At 42.9% G+C, this 22,654-nt stretch overlaps 1 protein-coding gene across 3 annotated transcripts in view; it reads left to right on the top strand.

Moving 5' to 3' along the window:
• LOC139470233 (band 4.1-like protein 5) overlaps positions 1-22,285 on the top strand; it is a 79,708-nt gene extending 57,423 nt beyond the window's left edge. For 2 of the 3 annotated variants that reach the window (XM_071252554.1, XM_071252555.1), the window contains 12 exons: positions 1,464-1,551; positions 1,883-1,971; positions 3,127-3,196; positions 3,386-3,555; positions 4,137-4,576; positions 5,451-5,645; positions 7,523-7,598; positions 11,981-12,049; positions 14,786-14,908; positions 15,342-15,525; positions 17,238-18,545; positions 21,837-22,285. In XM_071252554.1, coding sequence (XP_071108655.1) covers positions 1,464-1,551; positions 1,883-1,971; positions 3,127-3,196; positions 3,386-3,555; positions 4,137-4,576; positions 5,451-5,645; positions 7,523-7,598; positions 11,981-12,049; positions 14,786-14,908; positions 15,342-15,525; positions 17,238-18,545; positions 21,837-22,049 — 3,025 coding nt within the window. In that variant the 3' untranslated portion in view covers positions 22,050-22,285. The remainder of the gene's footprint in view (positions 1-1,463; positions 1,552-1,882; positions 1,972-3,126; positions 3,197-3,385; positions 3,556-4,136; positions 4,577-5,450; positions 5,646-7,522; positions 7,599-11,980; positions 12,050-14,785; positions 14,909-15,341; positions 15,526-17,237; positions 18,546-21,836) is intronic. The other variant, XM_071252556.1, reaches the window with a different exon arrangement.
• Positions 22,286-22,654: the final 369 nt, after the last annotated feature.

Here is a 22,654-nt window from a genome sequence, read left to right on the forward strand (position 1 = left end):
GACCTGTGAGACCCTGTGTTGTCAGCAGACCTGTAAGATCCTGTGTGTTGTGTCAGCAGACCTGTAAGACCCTGTGTGTTGTGTCAGTAGACCTGTGAGACCCTGTGTTGTCAGTAGACCTGTAAGACCCTGTGTTGTCAGCAGACCTGTAAGATCCTGTGTGTTGTGTCAGTAGACCTGTAAGACCCTGTGTTGTCAGCAGACCTGTAAGATCCTGTGTGTTGTGTCAGCAGACCTGTAAGACCCTGTGTGTTGTGTCAGTAGACCTGTGAGACCCTGTGTTGTCAGTAGACCTGTAAGACCCTGTGTTGTCAGTAGACCTGTAAGACCCTGTGTGTTGTGTCAGTAGACCTGTGAGACCCTGTGTTGTCAGTAGACCTGTAAGACCCTGTGTTGTCAGTAGACCTGTAAGATCCTGTGTTGTGTCAGTAGACCTGTGAGACCCTGTGTGTTGTGTCAGTAGACCTGTAAGACCCTGTGTGTTGTGTCAGTAGACCTGTGAGACCCTGTGTTGTCAGTAGACCTGTAAGATCCTGTGTGTTGTGTCAGTAGACCTGTAAGATCCTGTGTTGTCAGTAGACCTGTAAGATCCTGTGTGTTGTGTCAGTAGACCTGTAAGACCCTGTGTTGTCAGTAGACCTGTAAGACCCTGTGTTGTCAGTAGACCTGTAAGATCCTGTGTTGTCAGTAGACCTGTAAGACCCTGTGTGTTGTGTCAGTAGACCTGTAAGACCCTGTGTTGTCAGTAGACCTGTAAGATCCTGTGTGTTGTGTCAGTAGACCTGTGAGACCCTGTGTTGTCAGTAGACCTGTAAGACCCTGTGTTGTCAGTAGACCTGTAAGACCCTGTGTGTTGTGTCAGTAGACCTGTGAGACCCTGTGTTGTCAGTAGACCTGTAAGACCCTGTGTTGTCAGTAGACCTGTAAGATCCTGTGTTGTGTCAGTAGACCTGTGAGACCCTGTGTGTTGTGTCAGTAGACCTGTAAGATCCTGTGTGTTGTGTCAGTAGACCTGTAAGATCCTGTGTGTTGTGTCAGTAGACCTGTAAGATCCTGTGTTGTCAGTAGACCTGTAAGATCCTGTGTTGTCAGTAGACCTGTAAGACCCTGTGTTGTCAGTAGACCTGTAAGACCCTGTGTGTTGTGTCAGTAGACCTGTAAGACCCTGTGTTGTCAGCAGACCTGTAAGATCCTGTGTTGTGTCAGGAGACCTGTAAGATTCTGTGTTGTCAGTAGACCTGTAAGATCCTGTGTTGTCAGTAGACCTGTAAGACCCTGTGTTGTCAGTAGACCTGTAAGACCCTGTGTGTTGTGTCAGTAGACCTGTAAGACCCTCTGTTGTCAGTAGACCTGTAAGACCCTGTGTTGTGTCAGGAGACCTGTAAGATTCTGTGTTGTGTCAGTAAACCTGTAAGATCCTGTGTTGTGTCAGGAGACCTGTAAGATCCTGTGTTGTGTTGCAGGGGGATGACGCCGGCCCAGGCGGAGCTTGCCTACCTGAACAAGGCCAAGTGGCTGGAGATGTACGGCGTGGACATGCACATGGTCATGGTGGGTGTCGACCTTCACAACCTCGGGGCAGCCGTCTCCCTGTAACATATTTGTTGTCACCAAGTTTCGCAGACAGGAACGGTGGACTGATTTCTCTCAGAGGACCCTGTCCAAACATCGAGTCTGGACCAGCAACAGTTTCAGTTTAAGTTTCGAGTTTCAATTAAATGACTTTGTGGAACAGAAGCAGTATGTAGTGTTGGCTTACATAGTATATCTTGCTTAAGACGTGTTGGTTAGCAGGGAATATCTGATTCCAGAGGTGTCAGTCTACAGAGACTATCTGGCTACTGTAGTATGTAAACTTACTGATTTTTGCTTGTTTTGTAAGGGTCGAGATGGCAACGAGTACAGCCTGGGTCTGACTCCAACTGGAGTTCTGGTGTTCGAGGGCAAACAGAAAATTGGTCTCTTCTTCTGGTAAGAAGCAAACATTGAGGATACAAAAGCTGTAGCCTATAGTAGAGAGGCGGTTTGTCTTTTACTAATTATATGGGATCTGTATGCAGGAATACTACTGATATGTTCCAGGAATACTTGGTTATTGTGACAATACTGCTGGGATATTGTGGGAATACTGCTGGGTTATTGTAACAATACTGCTGGGTTATTGTGACAGTACTGCTGGGATATTGTGGGAATACTGCTGGGTTATTGTGAGGATACTGCTGGGATATTGTGGGAATACTGCTGGGTTATTGTGACAATACTGCTTGGTTATTGTGGGGATACTGCTGGGATATTGTTACAGTACTGCTGGGATATTGTGACAATACTGCTTGGTTATTGTGGGGACACTGCTGGGTTATTGTTACAATACTGCTGGGATATTGTGGGAATACTGATTGGATATTGCGGGAATACTGCTGGGTTATTGCGACAATAATACTGCTGGGATATTGTGACAATACTGCTGGGATATTATGGGAATACTGTTGGGATATTGTGACAATACTGCTGGGATATTATGGGAATACTGCTGGGATATTGTGACAATAATACTGCTTTGTTATTGTTACAATGCTGCTGGGATATTGTGGGAATACTGCTGGGTTATTGTGGGGATACTGCTTGGATATTGCGGGAATACTGCTGGGTTTTTGCGACAATAATACTGCTGGGATATTGTGACAATACTGCTGGGATATTATGGGAATACTGCTGGGATATTGTGACAATAATACTGCTGGGATATTGTGACAGTACTGCTGGGTTATTGTGGGGATACTGCTTGGATATTGTGACAATAATACTGCTTTGTTATTGTTACAATGCTGCTGGGATATTGTCGGAATACTGCTGGGTTATTGTGGGGATATTGCGGGAATACTGCCGGGTTTTTGAGACAATAATACTGCTGGGATATTATGGGAATACTGCTGGGATTTTGTGACAATAATACTGCTGGGATATTGTGACAGTACTGCTGGGTTATTGTGGGGATACTGCTTGGATATTGTGACAATAATACTGCTTGGTTATTGTGACAATGCTGCTGGGATATTGTGGGAATACTGCTGGGATATTGTCGGAATACTGCAGCGAGTTTGCTTCATCTAACATCCTCTCCTCCAGGCCGAAGATGACCAAGCTGGACTTCAAGGGGAAGAAGCTGACACTGGTGGCTGTGGAAGACGATGAAACCGTGAGTGAGGGAGTCATATTTGTCATTAACAAAGTCATGAGATCAGGGTATAGGATAGTCTTGAATGGATCTGGATGTCATGTCCCTCTTTAATGACTAGACTCAGTGTCAGGGAAGCCCAGGTTGAGATGGATCTGTGGATGTCATGTCCCTCTTTGATGACTGTATAACGATCATGGACTGTTGCAGGGTGCAAGTCAGGACCATGTGTTCGTGTTCCGGCTGGCGAGCGACAAGGCATGCAAGCACCTGTGGAAGTGTGCAGTAGAACACCACGCTTTCTTCCGACTGAAGGGCCCTGTCAAGGAGGGCAATGCTAGACAGAATTTCTTCAGACTCGGGTCAAGGTTCAGATACAGGTGAGACTCGTTTTGTGTTTGGATGAAGTCGGGAGACTCATATTGTCACGCTCATCAAATAAAACCTGATGCGAGACTGATAAGACAACATGTACCCGAGTCATTCTGCAACAACAAATTCATCTTGCCAACATGTTTTAATCTGCCTTTGTAAAAGAATTTGAAAATTGATAGATAGCTGTTCGATTGAGCCGAGGTTAACTTGTGATGTGTCAGGCGACTTTCATTGACTCTTAACAATGGGCAGCTCCCTGCTTATGAGGCGGTACAGAAGCTTTAGTTCTGGTGATATTGAATGGACAACTGTGACTGGAATAAGGACCTACAACATAATTCCGATAAACCAATCGAGGCTGTGTTGAAGGTCAAGGTTGTTGGACAAGCGGTGTTTAACTTTATTCATTAATAAGAGTTAAATTTGTTTTACATGTCTATTTGGGTTTTTCTACTGCCAGGCTGAAGGAAGAGAGTATCTCTGCCATGTTTGGATGTGATGGTTCGGCTGACCGAAATCTATGGGGATAGTTTGTATGTGTGTCAAGAGTTCTCCATCAGTGTTCCAAGGTCACCTTTCATTTCAGTGGTCGAACGGAGTACCAGACAGCCACTGTTAGTCGAGCTCGCCGCAGCGTCCGATTTGAACGTAAACCTAGTCACCGCTACTCCCGCAGGGCAACTTTCGAGCGAGCAGAACGGGAAGAGAAGATGAAACTGGCCCAAGAGAGAGCCGACAGGAAGAAAGCAGCGCAACAAAGCCGGGAAGCTATCCGGGCGGACAAGAAGGAAACAACAATCGATGAACCCAAAGTAACAACAGCAGTGCTGTCTCCTGCTGCTGCTGCTGCACCAACTGTGACAGTCGACGTTGCCGACGGCCCGGCCAACACCTCGGCTCTTGACAGATTAGACACCTTGATCAAAGGAACGGCAGCAGACACTTCAATGAACTCTCTAAACAGGAAACCTAAATCTCCACGACCATCAACCAGTTCTTCAGCTGGCAATAATGTTTCCATACAAGGTTTGTTCAATTTGGGAATATTAACACTAGAAATGTCATCAGGCAAGACCCAGGCTTAGGGCCAGTTTAATGTTAATATAGTGTGTGGTCTTGATTTGTAGACAAGCCTGACTTTCCCACTAGTTTTTGTAATTATTGCAAATACCCTACCTCTAACTTCTTTCAGTGGCATTTTGAAGTTGGTGTGATGAAGAAAGACAAAAAGTTGTTCATCCATAGAACTTGTCTTTCTTCATCACACCAACTTCTAAATGCCACTGAAAGAAGTTATACGTCGTCTACATGGAGACGTGGCAATCTCAGCCATCAACAAACTCATCACTTGTTTGATAACGGTGTTAGGATCTACACCGAAACGTTGCACTAATTGTAATAAGAAGTTGTTCATCCATAGAACTTGTCTTTCTACCCTACCTCTATTCATCATTGCCGTAAGTCCTGTATTTTGGCTGTCATCACACTATGAAAGTCTTCAGAGATTCAACAGAAGTCCTCTTCACAGTCAACCATCCATAATATGTTGTGCAAGTAATAGTACCTCATCACCTGCACCTAATGCACATGCACGAGGCAGGAAAACCTCCCTTTCCAGTGTGTCAACAACAAACACAATTCCGAATTTAACAGAGAACATTACTTTGGGAGTCATGCTATAATTAAGATCTTCAGGTCAGTTTGATGTCAATATCCAATGTCATTCTGATTCGTAGACATGCTGGACTTCCCCATCAATGTTATGTTGTGGATTTCATTGTAAGATCTGCCACAAATAAGATTAGGACATACATCTGAAAATATATTTTCTGGGAATCATGGCAAGGTCCATCTGTATAAACATGGATGCCAAGCTGATGTTGATGTGAATCTGTTACAGAGGCATCTGAGTTCGCGATGGCACGGATGAAGGTGTTGGACGATACGGCGCCGGTGGTGCACAAACCGAAGCCAGATGTGAACACATTTAAGAACAACCAGGTCAAGTTTGCAGGAAGCAGCACAGCCACCATCCCCCCTGACCAGATGAAGTGCAACATCTTCAAGGCAAGGATGGAAGAAGACTTGAAGAAAGGTGGGAGGAGATTAGGAGTGTCTTAGATGTGATTGTCAGCTGGGATGAGAGTCTTAGATGTGATTGTCAGCTAGGAGGAGCGACTGTCTGATTGTCAGCTGGGAGGTGACTAGGGGTGTCTTAGATGTGATTGTCATCTGAAAGTAGTGTCTTAGATCTGATTGTCAGCTGGGAGGTGACTAGGAGTGTCTTAGATGTGATTGTCAGCTGGGAGGAGTGACTGTCTGATTGTCAGCTGGGAGGAGTGTCTTAGATGTGATTGTCAGCTGGGAGGAGTGTCTTAGATCTGATTGTCAGCTGGGAGGAGTGTCTTAGATCTGATTGTCAGCTGGGAGGTGACTAGGAGTGTCTTAGATGTGATTGTCATCTGAAAGTAGTGTCTTAGATCTGATTGTTAGCTGGGAGGTGACTAGGAGTGTCTTAGATGTGATTGTCATCTGAAAGTAGTGTCTTAGATGTGATTGTCAGCTGGGAGGAGTGACTGTCTGATTGTCAGCTTGGAGGAGAGTCTTTGATTTGATTGTAAGGTGGGAGGAGTGGCTTAAATCTGATTGTCAGCTGGGAGGAGTGACTTAGATCTGATTGTCAGCTGGGAAGAGTGTCTTAGATCTGATTGTCAGCTGGGAGGAGTGACTTAGATCTGATTGTCAGCTGGGAGGTGACTAGGAGTGTCTTAGATGTGATTGTCATCTGTAAGTAGTGTCTTAGATGTGATTGTCAGCTGGGAGGAGTGACTGTCTGATTGTCAGCTTGGAGGAGAGTCTTTGATTTGATTGTAAGGTGGGAGGAGTGGCTTAAATCTGATTGTCAGCTTGGAGGAGTGACTTAGATCTGATTGTCAGCTGGGAAGAGTGTCTTAGAACTGATTGTCAGCTGGGAGGAGTGACTTAGATCTGATTGTCAGCTGGGAGGAGAGTCTTAGATCTGATTGTCAACTGGGAGGAGTGGCTTAGATCTGATTGTCAGCTGGAAGGAGTGACTTAGATCTGATTGTCAGCTTGGAGGAGAGTCTTTGATTTGAGTGTAAGGTGGGAAGAGTGACTTAGATCTGATTGTCAGCTGGGAGGAGAGTCTTTGATTTGATTGTAAGGTGGGAGGAGTGGCTTAAATCTGATTGTCAGCTGGGAGGAGTGACTTAGATCTGATTGTCAGCTTGGAGGAGAGTCTTTGATTTGATTGTAAGGTGGGAGGAGTGGCTTAGATCTGATTGTAAGCTGGGAGGAGTGGCTTAAATCTGATTGTCAGCTGGGAGGAGTGAGTTAGATCTGATTGTCAGCTTGGAGGAGAGTCTTTGATTTGATTGTAAGGTGGGAAGAGTGACTTAGATCTGATTGTCAGCTGGGAGGAGAGTCTTTGATTTGATTGTAAGGTGGGAGGAGTGGCTTAAATCTGATTGTCAGCTGGGAGGAGTGACTTAGATCTGATTGTCAGCTGGGAGGAGTGACTTTGATTTGATTAAACAGTGTTGGAAGCAGGCAGAATAGTCAGTGATTTCAGATAGGTATCCTGTCCGCATTGTGCAAGTGGATAAGTCGCATGTAGAAGGCCTCGAATTACCATCTTATGAAGATGCAACCAGCCTTCTAGAAACTGTCACCTCATGAAGCAGCTCTAATGAGGTAGTCAGTGCCAGAAGTGAATTGACTACTGTAAACAAGCTCCTCACATTGAGCTGTCTATTATGGGAGGGTAACATAGGTGTCAAGCACTGGGATGGAGCTTTGACTGTAAACAACTAAGGGAGGTCACTCTATTTTACGAGCAACACAATTAGCTGCCACTAATAATCAGCAGAAATAAGCTTATAATATACTCCACCACAAAACAATATGTGTACTTTAATAGTTTATGCAAGTACCTGTTATTTACATTTTCAGACAACGAAGTGGTTGCGTTGCCGCCGCTGCCGGTGAAAGTTGTGTCTGAGGACGAGGAGGAGGACGAGAAGGAGAGGTATGGCTGCTCTTCTCGCCTGTGTTTTCTCTCATGTCGTATGTTGTATTGTACAACTTGTAACTGCATGGTAGACATCTTTCATACTGAATGTGTATCTAGTATCACTAGTAGTATCATTTGTATTGTTTGTAGTTGTAACTTCATTAATATCATAAGGAAGAGAATTCATGGATGTCAACTTCTTTATTATGAGGAACACAGAATTTTGGAGTATATGCTTATTCCTTCATCTGGTGAATGACTAAGAGTAAGCATATACCCCGAAACGTTGTGTTCCTCATAATAAAGAAGTTGACATCCGTGAATTCTCTTCCTTTTGCGTATCACTTCTAAATGCCTTTTTCAAAGACTTCATTAATATCATGCATCACATACCAGGTGTGTTTAACATTGGTTCACATGCTGCCAGGAGGGTTTCAAGAGCTTCACAAGATTTGTTTATCTGCTGAGAATATTGGTACTTGTAGGAGTTATGATGGCTTTCAAAGGAAATTGTGTTGCCTGCCAGTTTATTACGATCAAGCATCAGTTGATTTCAGTAATGGCTATATACTACTAAAAAGATCTTAAGGAACACCCAATGCCATGACAGATTAATTTTAGTAATTTGAAAGAATCGGGTGTTCTTTAACTTCTTTTGAATCATAAACAATTGCACCTGTTCAACAAAAAATCTGTTTTGATTTAAATCAGTTTTGTTATCGTACTCGGCACATGGGAGGGAAATCATAGAGACAGCAACAAGAACACTATTTACCGGAAACCTTAAAGAGATTTATCGTTATCATTCTAGTTTTTTAGTTGTATGTTTGACTGCTTCATATGAAATAAATGTTTCTGTTTTGTATTTCATTTGTTTGTAGATTAATAATGACATTTCCAGTACCTAGACTCTCCTCACAGTTGCTGACTGCAGCAAAAGTAGATGTAACAGTAATGATATTATTAATAGTCCATGTATAATGCTTATCTCCGTGCACGATGGCGTGCTCAAAGCTATCGTCAGTTAGACAATGCTGTAATTTTGCCGACTGCAGCATAAAATAGCTGTTATTGTGCTGACTTTGCAAGTATCAAAGTATGTCACAATATTCATTCGTTCATCATATATAGACTTTCTGTAAAGATTTTCTCATCATTTTTCTGTTCCCTTAACATTTTGAGGGCTAGATAAATAGTTCTACGTTTATGCCTGGCTTTTTTTGCCTGTTTGTAACAATGATGAGAACTTGCCTACTTGAGACACATCCCACAGAATATAGAACACGATCATGTTGTCATGTTATTGAGTAACTTTCTGGTACTTGATTCCGACTTACTGTGTTTTGAGTCATGCCTGCGCCTTCTCAGAGACTAGTTTACCAATCAATTCAAGGCATCAACATGTATTATACATAATCCTACAGTGAACTACGGTGATAACGAACTCAAAGGGACCACTCAGTTTAGTTTGTTATATCTGTTCATTATAAGAATATATACAGCAAATGGACAGGACTAAAAAGTAGTTTGTTATATCCGTTCATTATAAGAATATATACAGCAAATGGACAGGACTAAAAAGCAGTTTGTTATATCTGTTCATTATAAGAATATATACAGCAAATGGACAGGACTAAAAAGTAGTTTGTTATATCCGTTCATTATAAGAATATATACAGCAAATGGACAGGACTAAAAAGTAGTTTGTTATATCCGTTCATTATAAGAATATATACAGCAAATGGACAGGACTAAAAAGTAGTTTGTTATATCCGTTCATTATAAGAATATATACAGCAAATGGACAGGACTAAAAAGTAGTTTGTTATATCTGTTCATTATAAGAATATATACAGCAAATGGACAGGACTAAAAAGTAGTTTGTTATATCTGTTCATTATAAGAATATATACAGCAAATGGACAGGACTAAAAAGTAGTTTGTTATATCTGTTCATTATAAGAATATATACAGCAAATGGACAGGACTAAAAAGTAGTTTGTTATATCCGTTCATTATAAGAATATATACAGCAAATGGACAGGACTAAAAAGTAGTTTGTTATATCTGTTCATTATAAGAATATATACAGCAAATGGACAGGACTAAAAAGTAGTTTGTTATATCTGTTCATTATAAGAATATATACAGCAAATGGACAGGACTAAAAAGTAGTTTGTTATATCTGTTCATTATAAGAATATATACAGCAAATGGACAGGACTAAAAAGTAGTTTGTTATATCCGTTCATTATAAGAATATATACAGCAAATGGACGGGACTAAAAAGCAGTTTGTTACATCCGTCAGTTTGTTATAAGCGTGTTCGTTATAAACGAAGTTTACTGGATTTAGTTTTGGAAATCGCTGACAGGATCAGTAAACTAGAACAGTTCAAAGAGGCCTCCCATGAAGCTGACATGCAATGATAACACTATACTACTGTTCATGGAGGATTCATCCTTGACTCTCTTCACCAATTTCGCCTGTCAGGAGGTGATCCGCACAGCTTGAATAAGGAAATAATACAGTGCTACTTTCATTTGTAGATTATGTTGTGCTCAAAAGAAGTTAAAGGATACCCGACTTTTTCATGGGACTACAGTTAATCCATGTCATGACATATTAACAATAGTCATATGAGAAAATCGGGTGTACTTAACTTTTTTTGGTAGTGTATGTTAGAGATAAACATTTTTCGTGCTAATTTGACAGTTTAAGCTTTCTCTTGATGTGCTCTTTGTGTATTGGTAACTTCCATTAACTTTGTGACAGGGTAGTACCCTCACACACAGGATGTCAACTGTATCAAGCGTTTCTTGCATTTGTCAGAATTGGCTTATTTGAATATTTGCTTATATATTGCATTTTGATTTGTGTAGGAAGTTGTTCATTTTTCAAAGTATTTGTTTACAAGAAATAACTTATCACTCAGAAATTATTTGTAGCATTTGTGTACCTGTAGTTTTGTTTTTCATTGACGTTGTCTCCTGCGTAATATCGTTTTGCTATCAGTACCATTTCAGCAATGTTTTTTGTTGTGATTATGGCCTTACTTGTGTCATCAGTGTATGTAATGTTTGTCATGTGAACAATATAAGGAACTGACATTTGTAAGAGGCAGGATTTTCAAAATGATAGTTTGTAGAACAAGACTTGCCCAAGCTGTGCTGGATAGTCTCCCTTACAGCGGACTCAAGTCCCAAATTTGCCAAACTCAGAATCCTTGGGTTGTCAGCACTATAGCTGTGCTTTAAGAAAGTGGTACAAGTCTGCTTCAGGCTTACCTCCCTTTGCAAGCCAGTATGACTGGGATACAGTTTAAGACTTACCTCCCTTGGCAAGCTGACACTCAGTATGACTGGGATACAGTTAAGGCTTACCTCCCTTAGCAAGCTGACCAGTATGACTGGAATAGTTTAAGGCTTACCTCCCTTGGCAAGCTGACACCCAGTATGACTGGGATACAGTTTAAGGCTTACCTCCCTTGCCAAACTGACACCCAGTATGACTGGAATAGTTTTAGGCTTACCTCCCTTGGCAAGCTGACACCCAGTATGACTGGGATACAGTTTAAGACAGTGATGAGCCCTACTCACCAATTGGCCACTTTTACGTTAGCTTCTTAAAGATGTTTTAATTTGCGGTAATGTTTTATGTGATTAGGACATTGTGACTTGTGATTTGATTTTTTGTATGAGTTTCTATCAATGAAACAGAATCACTGTGAGTTTCTTGTAAATTGTGAGTAGTCCAGTGTCTCGGACACCTATGGTAAAACTGTTCTGTTGCAGCCTTTCAAATTGACTCAGACAAGAAGCTACTGTTGGCAGCCCTTCCGAGTGTCTGCCATTCCACGAGGATCTAGTGGTTGCAGATAGTGATCTGACTGATTGTGGGTCATAACATGACCTGAATGACATCACAGACACCACAGTTCTGGCTGGAATACTGCTGACTGCTGTGTAAACAATATGCACACACTCACTGTGACCCAAAATAAACAGGCGATTTTTTTGTAAATCTTTTCAGCAATGAATTATTTTTTTTCTAGATATATTTGAAATGCTGCAATGTTACATTGTCTCCCTGCCTATTGCTCTGGATTTCTGAAGCTCAGTTTAAATTCTGACACTCTTGAAATATATACCTACCTTTTAATAACATCTTGTGTTGTCCAAAGCTCAAACAAATATATTGCTTGGTGTGTTAACATTAACACCATCATTCTATCCAGCTGTCGACTCTGCTTTCTAGAGGAGGTTTATTTAACATACATGAGATCTCCACTGAGCGTCGGCATAGGCACTGAGCTGTGTAAGGCAGTTTTACCATAGGTAACACATCAACTGCATGTTTCCATGGCAACTGACCCTGCATGCTGTCCTTGCTTCCAGTGATAAGAACAGTGAAAGTGATGCCGATGAAAATGAGGACGTAGATTCGGAGAGTGAGGAAGAAGAAAGGTACAAGGTCACACTGGTGTTCTAACCTGTAAACACAGAACTACAGCATGGGAATAACTACTAACACGCATGTTCTATTAACTAACAACTATAGTAACCAGGAGTTGTCTTCCTTGGCTGAATTATCTCCCCTGATTGTGTCACAGGCCTCAAGATTAAACCAGCTAGTTGTTGATGTCATGTGATACATGGGTATTCTGTCTTTAAATCTATAACATTGTGGGAAATAGGTTTATAAATGCTTTGAAGTAGCAACTCTGATTGGGAGGGTGTGTTTCAAACACTGCCTCTTTGGCAATGTACAAAGATGTGTTTTGTCTTACTCAGTCTTTCACAGTGACTTAATACATGTTCATAATTCAGTCATGGAGGACAACTCATGGGACTCTAACCTTACAGTATTTTGATGCAGATATTTCTGACATCACAGCATTTATTCTCTAAGACAACTCTCATTTCAGCATAACATCTTTGTGATCTTCAAACAGTCTTGTTTGCTCTCTGTATTTCATGATCTTGATTCATTTCACATGTACAGAATTGCTGATATGTAAACGTCTATTCTACATCCATTAAAATCCAACTTTCCACAATTTCCATCAACACTTTCACAATTCTATACTGATCTGTAATCATTTGTGTCATTTTTCATGTAAATGTATTCATATTATAAAGAGATGGCACAGTCTCTATGAGGGCTTCAAGTTGTTATGTTTAACTAAAATTAACCAGTTTATGTCCAGGATATTTGACTTGATGTTGTTCTAAGGGTTTATTTACAATATAAAATAATCTCACCCGTGTGTCTTTTGATGTCAGATATATCAACGGAAGTTGATAAAGTTATAGTATTAAAACTTAAGAACTTCGAGGTTTGCGAGGAGTTTTAAACTTTTCTTGTGTTGATATGTTTGATTTCAAAAGACACAAAGGTGAGATTGTATTTATCATCCAAAAATCAATCCTTTAACTTTTTTAGTTTGCAGACAGTAATATAAGCAGTGTCTTTAGTGTAAAAAGCTAACATGCTTCAATGTCGGATAGATTAATGATGTCATTTGATTGTGACATGGTAACTAATGACATCACAATGGTCTGCAAAGCATTGTGATGTAAGGAGATATTGCTTGATTTCACATATGTCCTGTGGAAGCCAGTTTTGGATGATAAATCAAGAGTGTTTGACATGTTTAGTCTTTGAAGTCGAGATATTTGGTAAGCATTTGGTGAACTCTTTTAAGGAAACCCTGAAACCCTTGTAGATAAATGTCCTGCATGGTTGGATTAATTAACAAGAATGACCCATTGTAGCTTAATACATTAACACAGGAGGAGATTGTTGTGTGTTGGGGAAGACTAGATTGGTTTATTTGGCAAATTGGATGAAATGATTGCTCCCTTAAAGCATGTGTATACGTGATGTGTATCTGTAAGACCTATATCGTCATGTGTAAGGTGTAACTTGCATGGTGCGCATCATAGCAGCATTTTAAACATTTGTATTTCAGAGTTGTGTTACCATGGTTACTATATACCTGTTGGGGCAAGTGATGCAGTGCTGGTCTGGGCATTTATGATGCAAAATCATACTCACGGTTTATCGTATATCACACATTAATCATCAGAATCATTATATTCATATTTCATGTCATTGTAAATAGCTGTGCTTATGGCAGATTTTTTACAAATATTTGTAAAATGTGTCTGCCTTGGCAAGAGAATCTTTATTCCATGTCATATTATGACCGTACTCGTTTCTTCATGACTGGGTGTAATTTGTGTTGGTACAAAGACTGTGTTGGTACATAGACTATCTGTTAACATCATGACAGGTATTGAGTAATGATTGTGGTAGAAGTCCAGTGAGACATTGACTTACAATGGTGGTAGAACTCCAGTAAGGTGTTGACTTACGATGGTGGTAGAACTCCAGTAAGGTGTTGACTTACGATGGTGGTAGAAGTCCAGTGAGACATTGACTTACGATGGTGGTAGAACTCCAGTAAGATGCGGACTTACGATGGTGGTAGAACTCCAGTAAGGTGTTGACTTACAATGGTGGTAGAACTCCAGTAAGGTGTTGACTTACGATGGTGGTAGCACTCCAGTAAGATGCTGAATTACGATTGTGGTAGAAGTCCAGTGAGACATTGACTTACGATGGTGGTAGAACTCCAGTAAGGTGTTGACTTACGATGGTGGTAGCACTCCAGTAAGGTGTTGACTTACGATGGTGGTGGCACTCCAGTAAGGTGTTGACTTACGATGGTGGTAGAAGTCACGTAAGACATTGACTTACGATGGTGGTGGCACTCCAGTAAGATGCTGACTTATGATGGTGATAGAACTCCTGTAAGACATATGATGGTGGTAGAATTCCAGTAAGGCATTGACTTACGATGGTGGTAGAACTCTACGAAGGTATTGACTAACGATGGTTTTAGAACTCCAGTAAGGCATTGTCTTCCAATGATCATAGAACTCTAGTAAGGTGTTTATTTAGGATGGTCGTAGAAATCCAATATCATGTTGACTGAGGATGGTCGTAGAAGTCAAGTAAGGAAGTGACTTACAATGTTGGTAGCACTGACATCACTTTTTAGAAGTGACTTTTCTTCATGATTTCAAGGACTGAAAGTAAAATGTTAAAAATAGCAACTACGCACTTCTGGGGACAGGAGTGCGGCAATCTTTGCTTGATGTTGATGTCCATGGGTTCACTGTGCTTCGTTTCAGTCCTTCGTTGAATGCCTCACTCAATGCGTCCAGTGTCGCACCCGATGATGTATTGCACTTGGTGAAGCCTGTCAAGATAGCTCCAGCTCCACCCACCATCACCATGCCTGTTGTGCAGAACGGGTGAGTCAGTCTTTCATGTCATGTGACCATACTTCTACTACAGTATTGGGAAATGAAGCACCAAAATATTCAGGGTCAGTGAGGCACTTAGGTCCAGTATTCAGGGTCCTACAAGGTCCAGTATTTTGAGCCAGTGAGGCAGCAAGGCCCAGTACTCAGGGTCCTACAAGGTCCAGTATTCAGGGTCCCAGAGGCACCAAGGTCCAGTATTCAGGGTCCTACAAGGTCCGGTACTCAGGGTCCTACAAGGTCCAGTATTCATGATCCTTGAGGCACCAAGGTCCAGTTTTCAGGGTCCTAGAAGGTCCCAGTATTCAGGTGCCAAGAGGCACCAAGGTCCAGTATTCATGATCCTTGAGGCACCAAGGTCCACTGACTGACTTATCCCATGTTGTGAGACATGTTCAGCTGACGTTGTGTTTGTGTGTTTCAGTTACAGCAGCATGGAGAGACGTAGTAAGCCGAGCACATCAAGCACCTCCTCTCACACGTCGCACACCTCACACAATCGCACTCTCAGTCAGACAAGTGACACCACGGAGAAGAATCGCAAACTAAGTCAGAATAGTGACGTTTTTGTCAGCATCAGTCCAAACAGCGTTATTGGTGTACCACAGGTAATCCACTTCCTAGCATAGCACTGTGGAGGATTGAAGTGCAGGTTCTTCTGTGTAGGGGTGAATGGTCTTCTGTGTAGGGGTGGAGGGTGCCCTGTATGAATGTCGAGTGTCCAGTGCCAGTGGAGAATGTTCACTGCTGGGGGAGGGTGTGCAGTGTAGGTAGTGGGTGTCTAGTCTAGATGGAGGGTGTCCAGTGTAGGTAGAGGGTGTCCAGTGTAGGTGGAAGGTGTCCAGTGTAGGTGGAGGGTGTCCAGTGTAGGTGGAGGGTGTCCAGTGTAGATAGAGGGTGTCCAGTGTAGGTAGAGGGTGTCCAATGGAGGTAGTGGGTGTCCAGTGTAGATGGAGGGTGTCCAGTGTAGGTGGAGGGTGTCCAGTGTAGGTAGAGGGTGTCCAGTGTAGGTAGAGGGTGTCCAGTGTAGGTGGAGGGTGTCCAGTGTAGATGGAGGGTGTCCAGTGTAGGTGGAGGGTGTCTAGTGTAGGTAGAAGGTGTCCAGTATAGGTGGAGGGTGTCCAGTGTAGGTGGAGGGTGTAGGTAGAGGGTGTCTAGTGTAGGTAGAGGATGTCCAGTGTAGGTGGAGTGGGTCCTGTCAAGGTCGAGGGGTCATGCGTAGTGTAAGTGGAGGGGTGTTCTGCATAGGTGGAGGGTGTCCTGTATAGGAACAGAGGTGTGCTTTGAGGTTTGACATGTCCTTTGTCTAGTGATGTCCTGTGTTAGTGGAAGGTGTCCAATACAGATGGTTTGCTGTGTAGGTTAAGGGTGTCCTGTGTTGTGTATAGGTTCAGGGGTGTCCTGTGCAGATGGAAGGTTTCCTGTACAGATGGAAGGTGTCCTGTATGAATGATGGGTGTCCTGTACAGATGGAAGGTGTCCTGTACAGATGGAAGGTTTCCTGTATGAATGATGGGTGTCCTGTGCAGATGGAAGGTGTCCTGTATGAATGATGGGTGTCCTGTGCAGATGGAAGGTGTCCCGTATGAATGATGGGTGTCCTGTGCAGATGGAAGGTGTCCTGTATGAATGATGGGTGTCCTGTGCAGATGGAAGGTGTCCTGTATGAATGATGGGTGTCCTGTGCAGATGGAAGGTGTCCCGTATGAATGATGGGTGTCCTGTGCAGATGGAAGGTGTCCTGTATGAATGATGGGTGTCCTGTGCAGATGGAAGGTGTCCTGTATGAATGATGGGTGTCCTGTGCAGACGGAAGGTGTCCTGTAGGAATGATGGGTGTCCTGTGCAGATAATGTTCTGATGAGGGTGTCATGTCAAGGTGGAGGGTGTCATGTATAATTGTGAGAGTCCTGTTCCTATCTACACAGGGTTGTTCTTACATCCATAATAAAATATTGTGCTTGTCTTAAAACGCTTGACTGTCAAGCTTCAGTCCATCTAGATTGTTAGGGCTTTGGTATGTGTATGTGTATGTTAAGTGTAGGAGGAGTACTCTGTTTTAGGTTTGTGTTGTAAGTGCTTTATGTGTGGAAGCCCTGAACCCTGATTCACACAGCAGTCTTAGCACTCTGTCTGTGTTGGAATTACAACAGTCGTAGAGCTGAGACCACGTTGTGGAAAGGGGACCAGGGCCTTATTCTGTCATCTTTGTAAGTTTGTTGTTGTTTTCTGTAACTTTCATTTCCATGTGTACTGCCAGAATGGTTGTTTTTTATCAGTTGTCTTAACATCTCTCGTTTCATTTTGATCCTTTCATCAGCCTCCAGAGAAAGCCAAAGCTAAGCAGCCTCCTCCAGTTCCTGCTAGACCCAAAGTTCCCCTAAAGGTGCTTCTTCCCCAGCCCCAATCAGAACCCTCCCAGGAGGAGGGGGACGAGGGCATGTGTGCTCCTCCAGAGCTAACCCAGCTATATCCTCCGCTAACCTGTGGGTCCGAGGGGGACAGGGACGAGATACTCATTGACTTCCCTGCCACTACTCCCACATCCCAGACCCCCTCCAATCCAGCCCCATCACCCACCAGCGCCCCCTCCACCACCCCGTCCACCACCCCCTCCAACCACCAACCCAACCCATCATCTCCCTCCAACCCCACCTCCAAACGTGCCTCCAATCCCACCTCCAACCCCGCCTCCAACCCCGCCTCCAACCTCACCACATCACCCCCCTACAACCCCACTCCATCATCTTCCTCCACCCCATCTACCCCCTCCACTGTCACAACATCAGCTCCCGTGCCACATCCACCTAGTGCTGTCCAGGCATCTCCCGCCTCCCATGCTGGTTCTGCGTTCTCTACCACTGAAGCTGGTGTTTCGCTGAATCCCCCCCAGGATTCTACTTCCATGCAGCCTAACAAGCCCACTTCTCACATCAAGTCAACGCATGCTTCTGACACCAGAGCTGCCAGGACTGAATCCCGGAGACTGTCCGGCCCCGGAGTGATTCCCGCTATCACTCTCACCAGTCCAACATCAGAGTCCGAGTGTGTAATAAGTCCTGCAGCTGAACATGGGGCCATTCCAGCAGTTCCACCACACGCAACTGGAGGTGGTGGAGAAACGACGAAACCATTCCAGATAACTGCCAGTGCCACACCGCTGAGAGAGACGAGGGACAATCCGTTCCCGGTTCCAGACGGTGAAGGTGATGCTCACTGCAGAGTTGGCGGAACAAAGCATACGAGTGGGGTCACGGAGTCCTCTGACAGTTTCGATGACGATTTGGACATGCCTGTGGACGACAAGGACACCAAACCATTCCCTCTTGACCTGAACGCTGCAATAGCTGCTGTAGAGAAGGAGGCTGCCATGGCAATTGATCCAGCAATATTCCAACCTGTCTCCCCCATTTCCAACTCCGTGGCTCCAAGGCCCTTTCCATTAGACATTGAGTCCATCACCCCCAAGCCTGAGTCCCCCAGTAGAGTCCCGCCCAGTAACCCAGCCCCTGCTCATCCCCATCAATCACTTCCTGCATATAGAGTTATCTCCCCTGACCCATCCAAGATGGCTGCTGCTGATGTCTGCACAGACAGCTATGTGGGAGAAGGGCCGCCTGTCTTCATTGTAAGTTTTCTCAACACTATTCAGGTCCCTGCACTCGTTGAACAAACAAGATTTGCGAACTTTTCCTTGTGGAACGTGTTCTTTCAAATTTGCATTTTAGAATCTCACTAACCATGCATGGTAAGTAGGCATGACACAGTTTGAAAACTTCCAACCCTGTTGAAGATTGACTGAATTTGACTTGAAACATTGACGTGTTTGTTCCCTGACTAACAATATGTTGTGTTGCCTCTGATCAGAGTTTGCTGGCTTTCAGCTGCACATAGACACATGCAGGTAATGTTCGAAGCACAAGTGAGATTAACATTGATGGATATTGATTCTTTGCCTGTGTCTGAGATCCGCTCTGTCTCAGCTCTCTGCGTAGGATCTCAGTTTAGTCTGAGAATTGATAGAATCAGTGGTCGGGGCCATTATCTTAGGCACCGCTCTATGCTGTGTGGAGTTGCATCCCTTAGCCATAACAGAATCCTGTGGTGATGGGTTTGAATCCCACATTCGCCTCTTGATTATGTTTCTAGGTTTGTCAGCACCATACCTGCGCTCGTTGGTCTAAAAGAGTCCTTCATCACTTTGATCTTTCCTCCCGGGATATAACTGATATACTTCACGTAATGTCAAACTCACTGACAGTCAGTGAAGTCCAATTTTAAGTAGACTTGGCAAATTACTGAAATTAAGTACAGGCCAGTAGAAAGATCACAGATGTTATCAATGCATACAGATGAAGAAAAACAACTTTGAAAAATATCGAGATTTATTGCTAGGGGTGTGGTTTTTGCAGCTGTTGAAGAAACTGAATTTATAAATCCCTAACAGTATCGTTTGTTAAACATTCATCCAGATTATCCTATGGCTTTGCAAACTCTGATCAGAAACTCAAGTTTTTCAACCTCAATTTTATCACTGTTCGAAATTCCTGTGGACCTGAATAGATTTAGCATGAGAAAATTTGCATCATGTTATGATAATCCTCATTATTTCATTGACTAACATTTCATGAAACCATTGTGTGTGCAGTTGTTGTGTGGACCAGGTGCTTGTTTATTGTGATTTATAGCATGTGTACCTGTCTCCATGGCAACACTACCAGCTTGACAGGAACAGAGGGATGATAGGAAGGGTAGTGTCAGGATACTGGGCGAGTTTTGTGTTTGCTTCAGTTAGTGATCCGTAGATCCGTGGAATAGTTTCTAAAATGTTTGTTTTGTTTGTTAGATGTTTAAAGCTGTTTAATATTCCAGCTTTATGATGGGGGTCTGTAAATAATCAAGTCTGGACCAGACAATCTAGTGATTGACATCATGAGCATCGATATACTCAGTTTGGATACAATGACATGCATCAACCAAGTCAGCGTGCCTGACCACCCGATCCCGCTAGTCGCCTCTTACGACAAGTATAGTTGACTTTTACGGCAAGCATGGGTTGCTGAAGACCTATTCTACCCCGGATCTTCACAGGTCTTCTTGAATGTGAACTTACTCACGTCTCATCCCAGTAATCAGTGTTTGGGATATCTCTGAAGATCGGTGGTAAAAGGTAGTGGTAGGACGATACATCGATGGATCACAGTTTTCTTGATGCATGTATCGATCACAGTCACACACAAAGTTAAAAATATCAATTCATACCTTAAATGATAAACGTTACGTCAAGCACTCATTTTTATTTTAGTGAAAACATAAATATGTTTATCCATTGCACCATATTTGATACTGCCAACTGTAAATCATCAGCGTGCAAGGTATTTTGCCATCCTGTGTTTGAAAATGATTGCTTACGCACCACAGATAAGAGCACATTGAAGGGTGTCCTGATATGTATTGGATCGTGAACAATGTCGTGTGACACATATCAGATCGCACAGCACAGTGGGTGTATCGTCCCGGGCCTAGTAAAAGGTGTCACCTGGCACATTGTGTGCTCATGCTGTCACCCACTGGTTTGTCTGTCCCATTATACAGAATATTGTATTTGTAGCTTAAAACAACATACACTTTTTACTCAAAGATTTAGTATGGTCAAGAAAGGTTATCATTGCATTTGAGAGTTAAGTCCCTTTGATACAAGAGTGGTAATTGCATGACGTGAACATTGATGTAGCTGAGAGTTGAAGGAAGTGTGGGAAGGGAGTGCACCAAGGAACTGGGACTTCATGCACTGGGGCACTGGAGCCCAGATGTGGTGGGAGCTAGCCTGCATGTACATGTAATTGAATAGATCTAGATAGATCCGAGGTTTGCTTGAAAGCACTCTCATCCCAGATGTTTCCCTGAGATACAATACCCCGATCTGTGGACAGCTCCAGGGCAGGGCAGGGCAGGGCAGGGCAGGGCAGGGCAGGGCAGGGCAGGGCAGGGCAGGGCAGGGCAGGGCAGGGCAGGGCAGGGCAGGGCAGGGCAGGCGAACACTGAGCGAACTGACTGCCAACTTTCACGGGTATATCGTGTTCCAGGGGTTTGGTGTTCCTAAGATCACCATTACGAATTGAGGTATTAAGGTAATGAAGCTGAATCGTTTTAGAAAGCTGACTTCTGGCTCAAGAACTAATGGATCTTCATTTAGCTGGAGATGTCCACAGATCTTTGGGGACACTGTAGCAGAGTAAAAGATTGGACTTGAATGAGATTTGCATGGAAGAGCATGAGGCCTGAATGGTTGAAGGACTGGTTTGACATGTCTCAGTTTAAACACATACGTTACCACCTCATTTCAAGCTGCAAATACTAAGCTTGTATATTCTGTGATAATGTTTAACTCTGTCGACTAAAGATGAAGCGTTTGGCTGCTCTACCTGTCTACTGTATCTCCAGTGTACCAGCTTATGCTAATAATGTTTTCTCTGTATTTAACTCTTCTTGTGATATTCAGATTTCCAGCAGGCCCCCATTATTGGCAGTGCAATATTCCACCTGTGTATTCCTTCACCTGTATAGCATGATCAGGAAGTGCATGTGTATATATATTGTCAAATGATGATAATGAATTGTTTGTTCCAGCTTTTTGCTGACAACATATTTCTATAGATTAGAGTCTTTTGGTTCTAAATTAAGTGACTCTCTTTAAATTGTACCTAGCTTATTCTTATTTCGTTGACAGTTTTATAATGAAAGAAACAGGTTTGTAAGTAATCTACATTAATATGAAGATAAAATTCGACTCTCCACATGGAAATTAGCACAATATTTTAAGTTTGGGAGTTTCTGTTGATGAACATTTTAGACCCTTTGTGCGAATAAAAGTGGTTTGAAAACTGCAGCAGTTATGACTTTATCATACTCATTTCAGGAAACATCTTTTACCGGAACAAAAGCAGTGAACCGCAAGAATCCGTCTTCTTCAAGTGCTAAGACCACAGTGAGTCATGTGATTACTGTGAACAAAAGACCTGCGTCGGAGTCCAACGCTTCTCATGCCAATGGCAACGACCTTTCACCTTGGCAGGTAGCGCCACCTGAGAAGAAAGTGGAAAGGAAGATAACTCTAACTACGGAATTGTGAAGTGCAATGGGACCGATATGAATTGACTGATTGAGAAAGAGACTCCAAAAGAAAGTGTTATTAGAGAAGAGATGTGACGATGTGGACAAATTCTTCCTGGAAGAGACTTAAATTTGCCAGAATGAGCATCTGTGGGAATATTGTGTATGGATCTACAATATAGCACACTGTGGTATTTTGTGTGTAGATCTACAGTGTAGCACACTGTGGTATATTGTGTGTAGATCTACAGTGTAGCACACTGTGGTATATTGTGTATAGATCTACAATGTAGCACACTGGTATATTGTGTACAGATCTACAGTGTAGCACACTGTGGTATATTGTGTGTAGATCTACAGTGTAGCACACTGTGGTATATTGTGTGTAGATCTACAGTGTAGCACACTGTGGTATATTGTGTGTAGATCTACAGTGTAGCACACAGAGAGACCTGCAGTGGGAGAAGTTTAGAGAAGAGTTGTTTTGGAAAAGGAACCTACATTGAAGAGACTGTTTCAAGAGGAAGTGTTTTAGAGAATGGAGCTAATGATTTTATGGCATATTTTATTCCCTCATAATTATCGCCCAGGATGGGACTGGTGTTTCGTGATGTCCTCTGGCTG

Source organism: Haliotis cracherodii, unplaced genomic scaffold, assembly GCF_022045235.1.
Source record: "Haliotis cracherodii isolate W230 unplaced genomic scaffold, xgHalCrac1.p SCAF_20, whole genome shotgun sequence".
Taxonomy (NCBI): Eukaryota; Metazoa; Mollusca; class Gastropoda; order Lepetellida; family Haliotidae; genus Haliotis; species Haliotis cracherodii.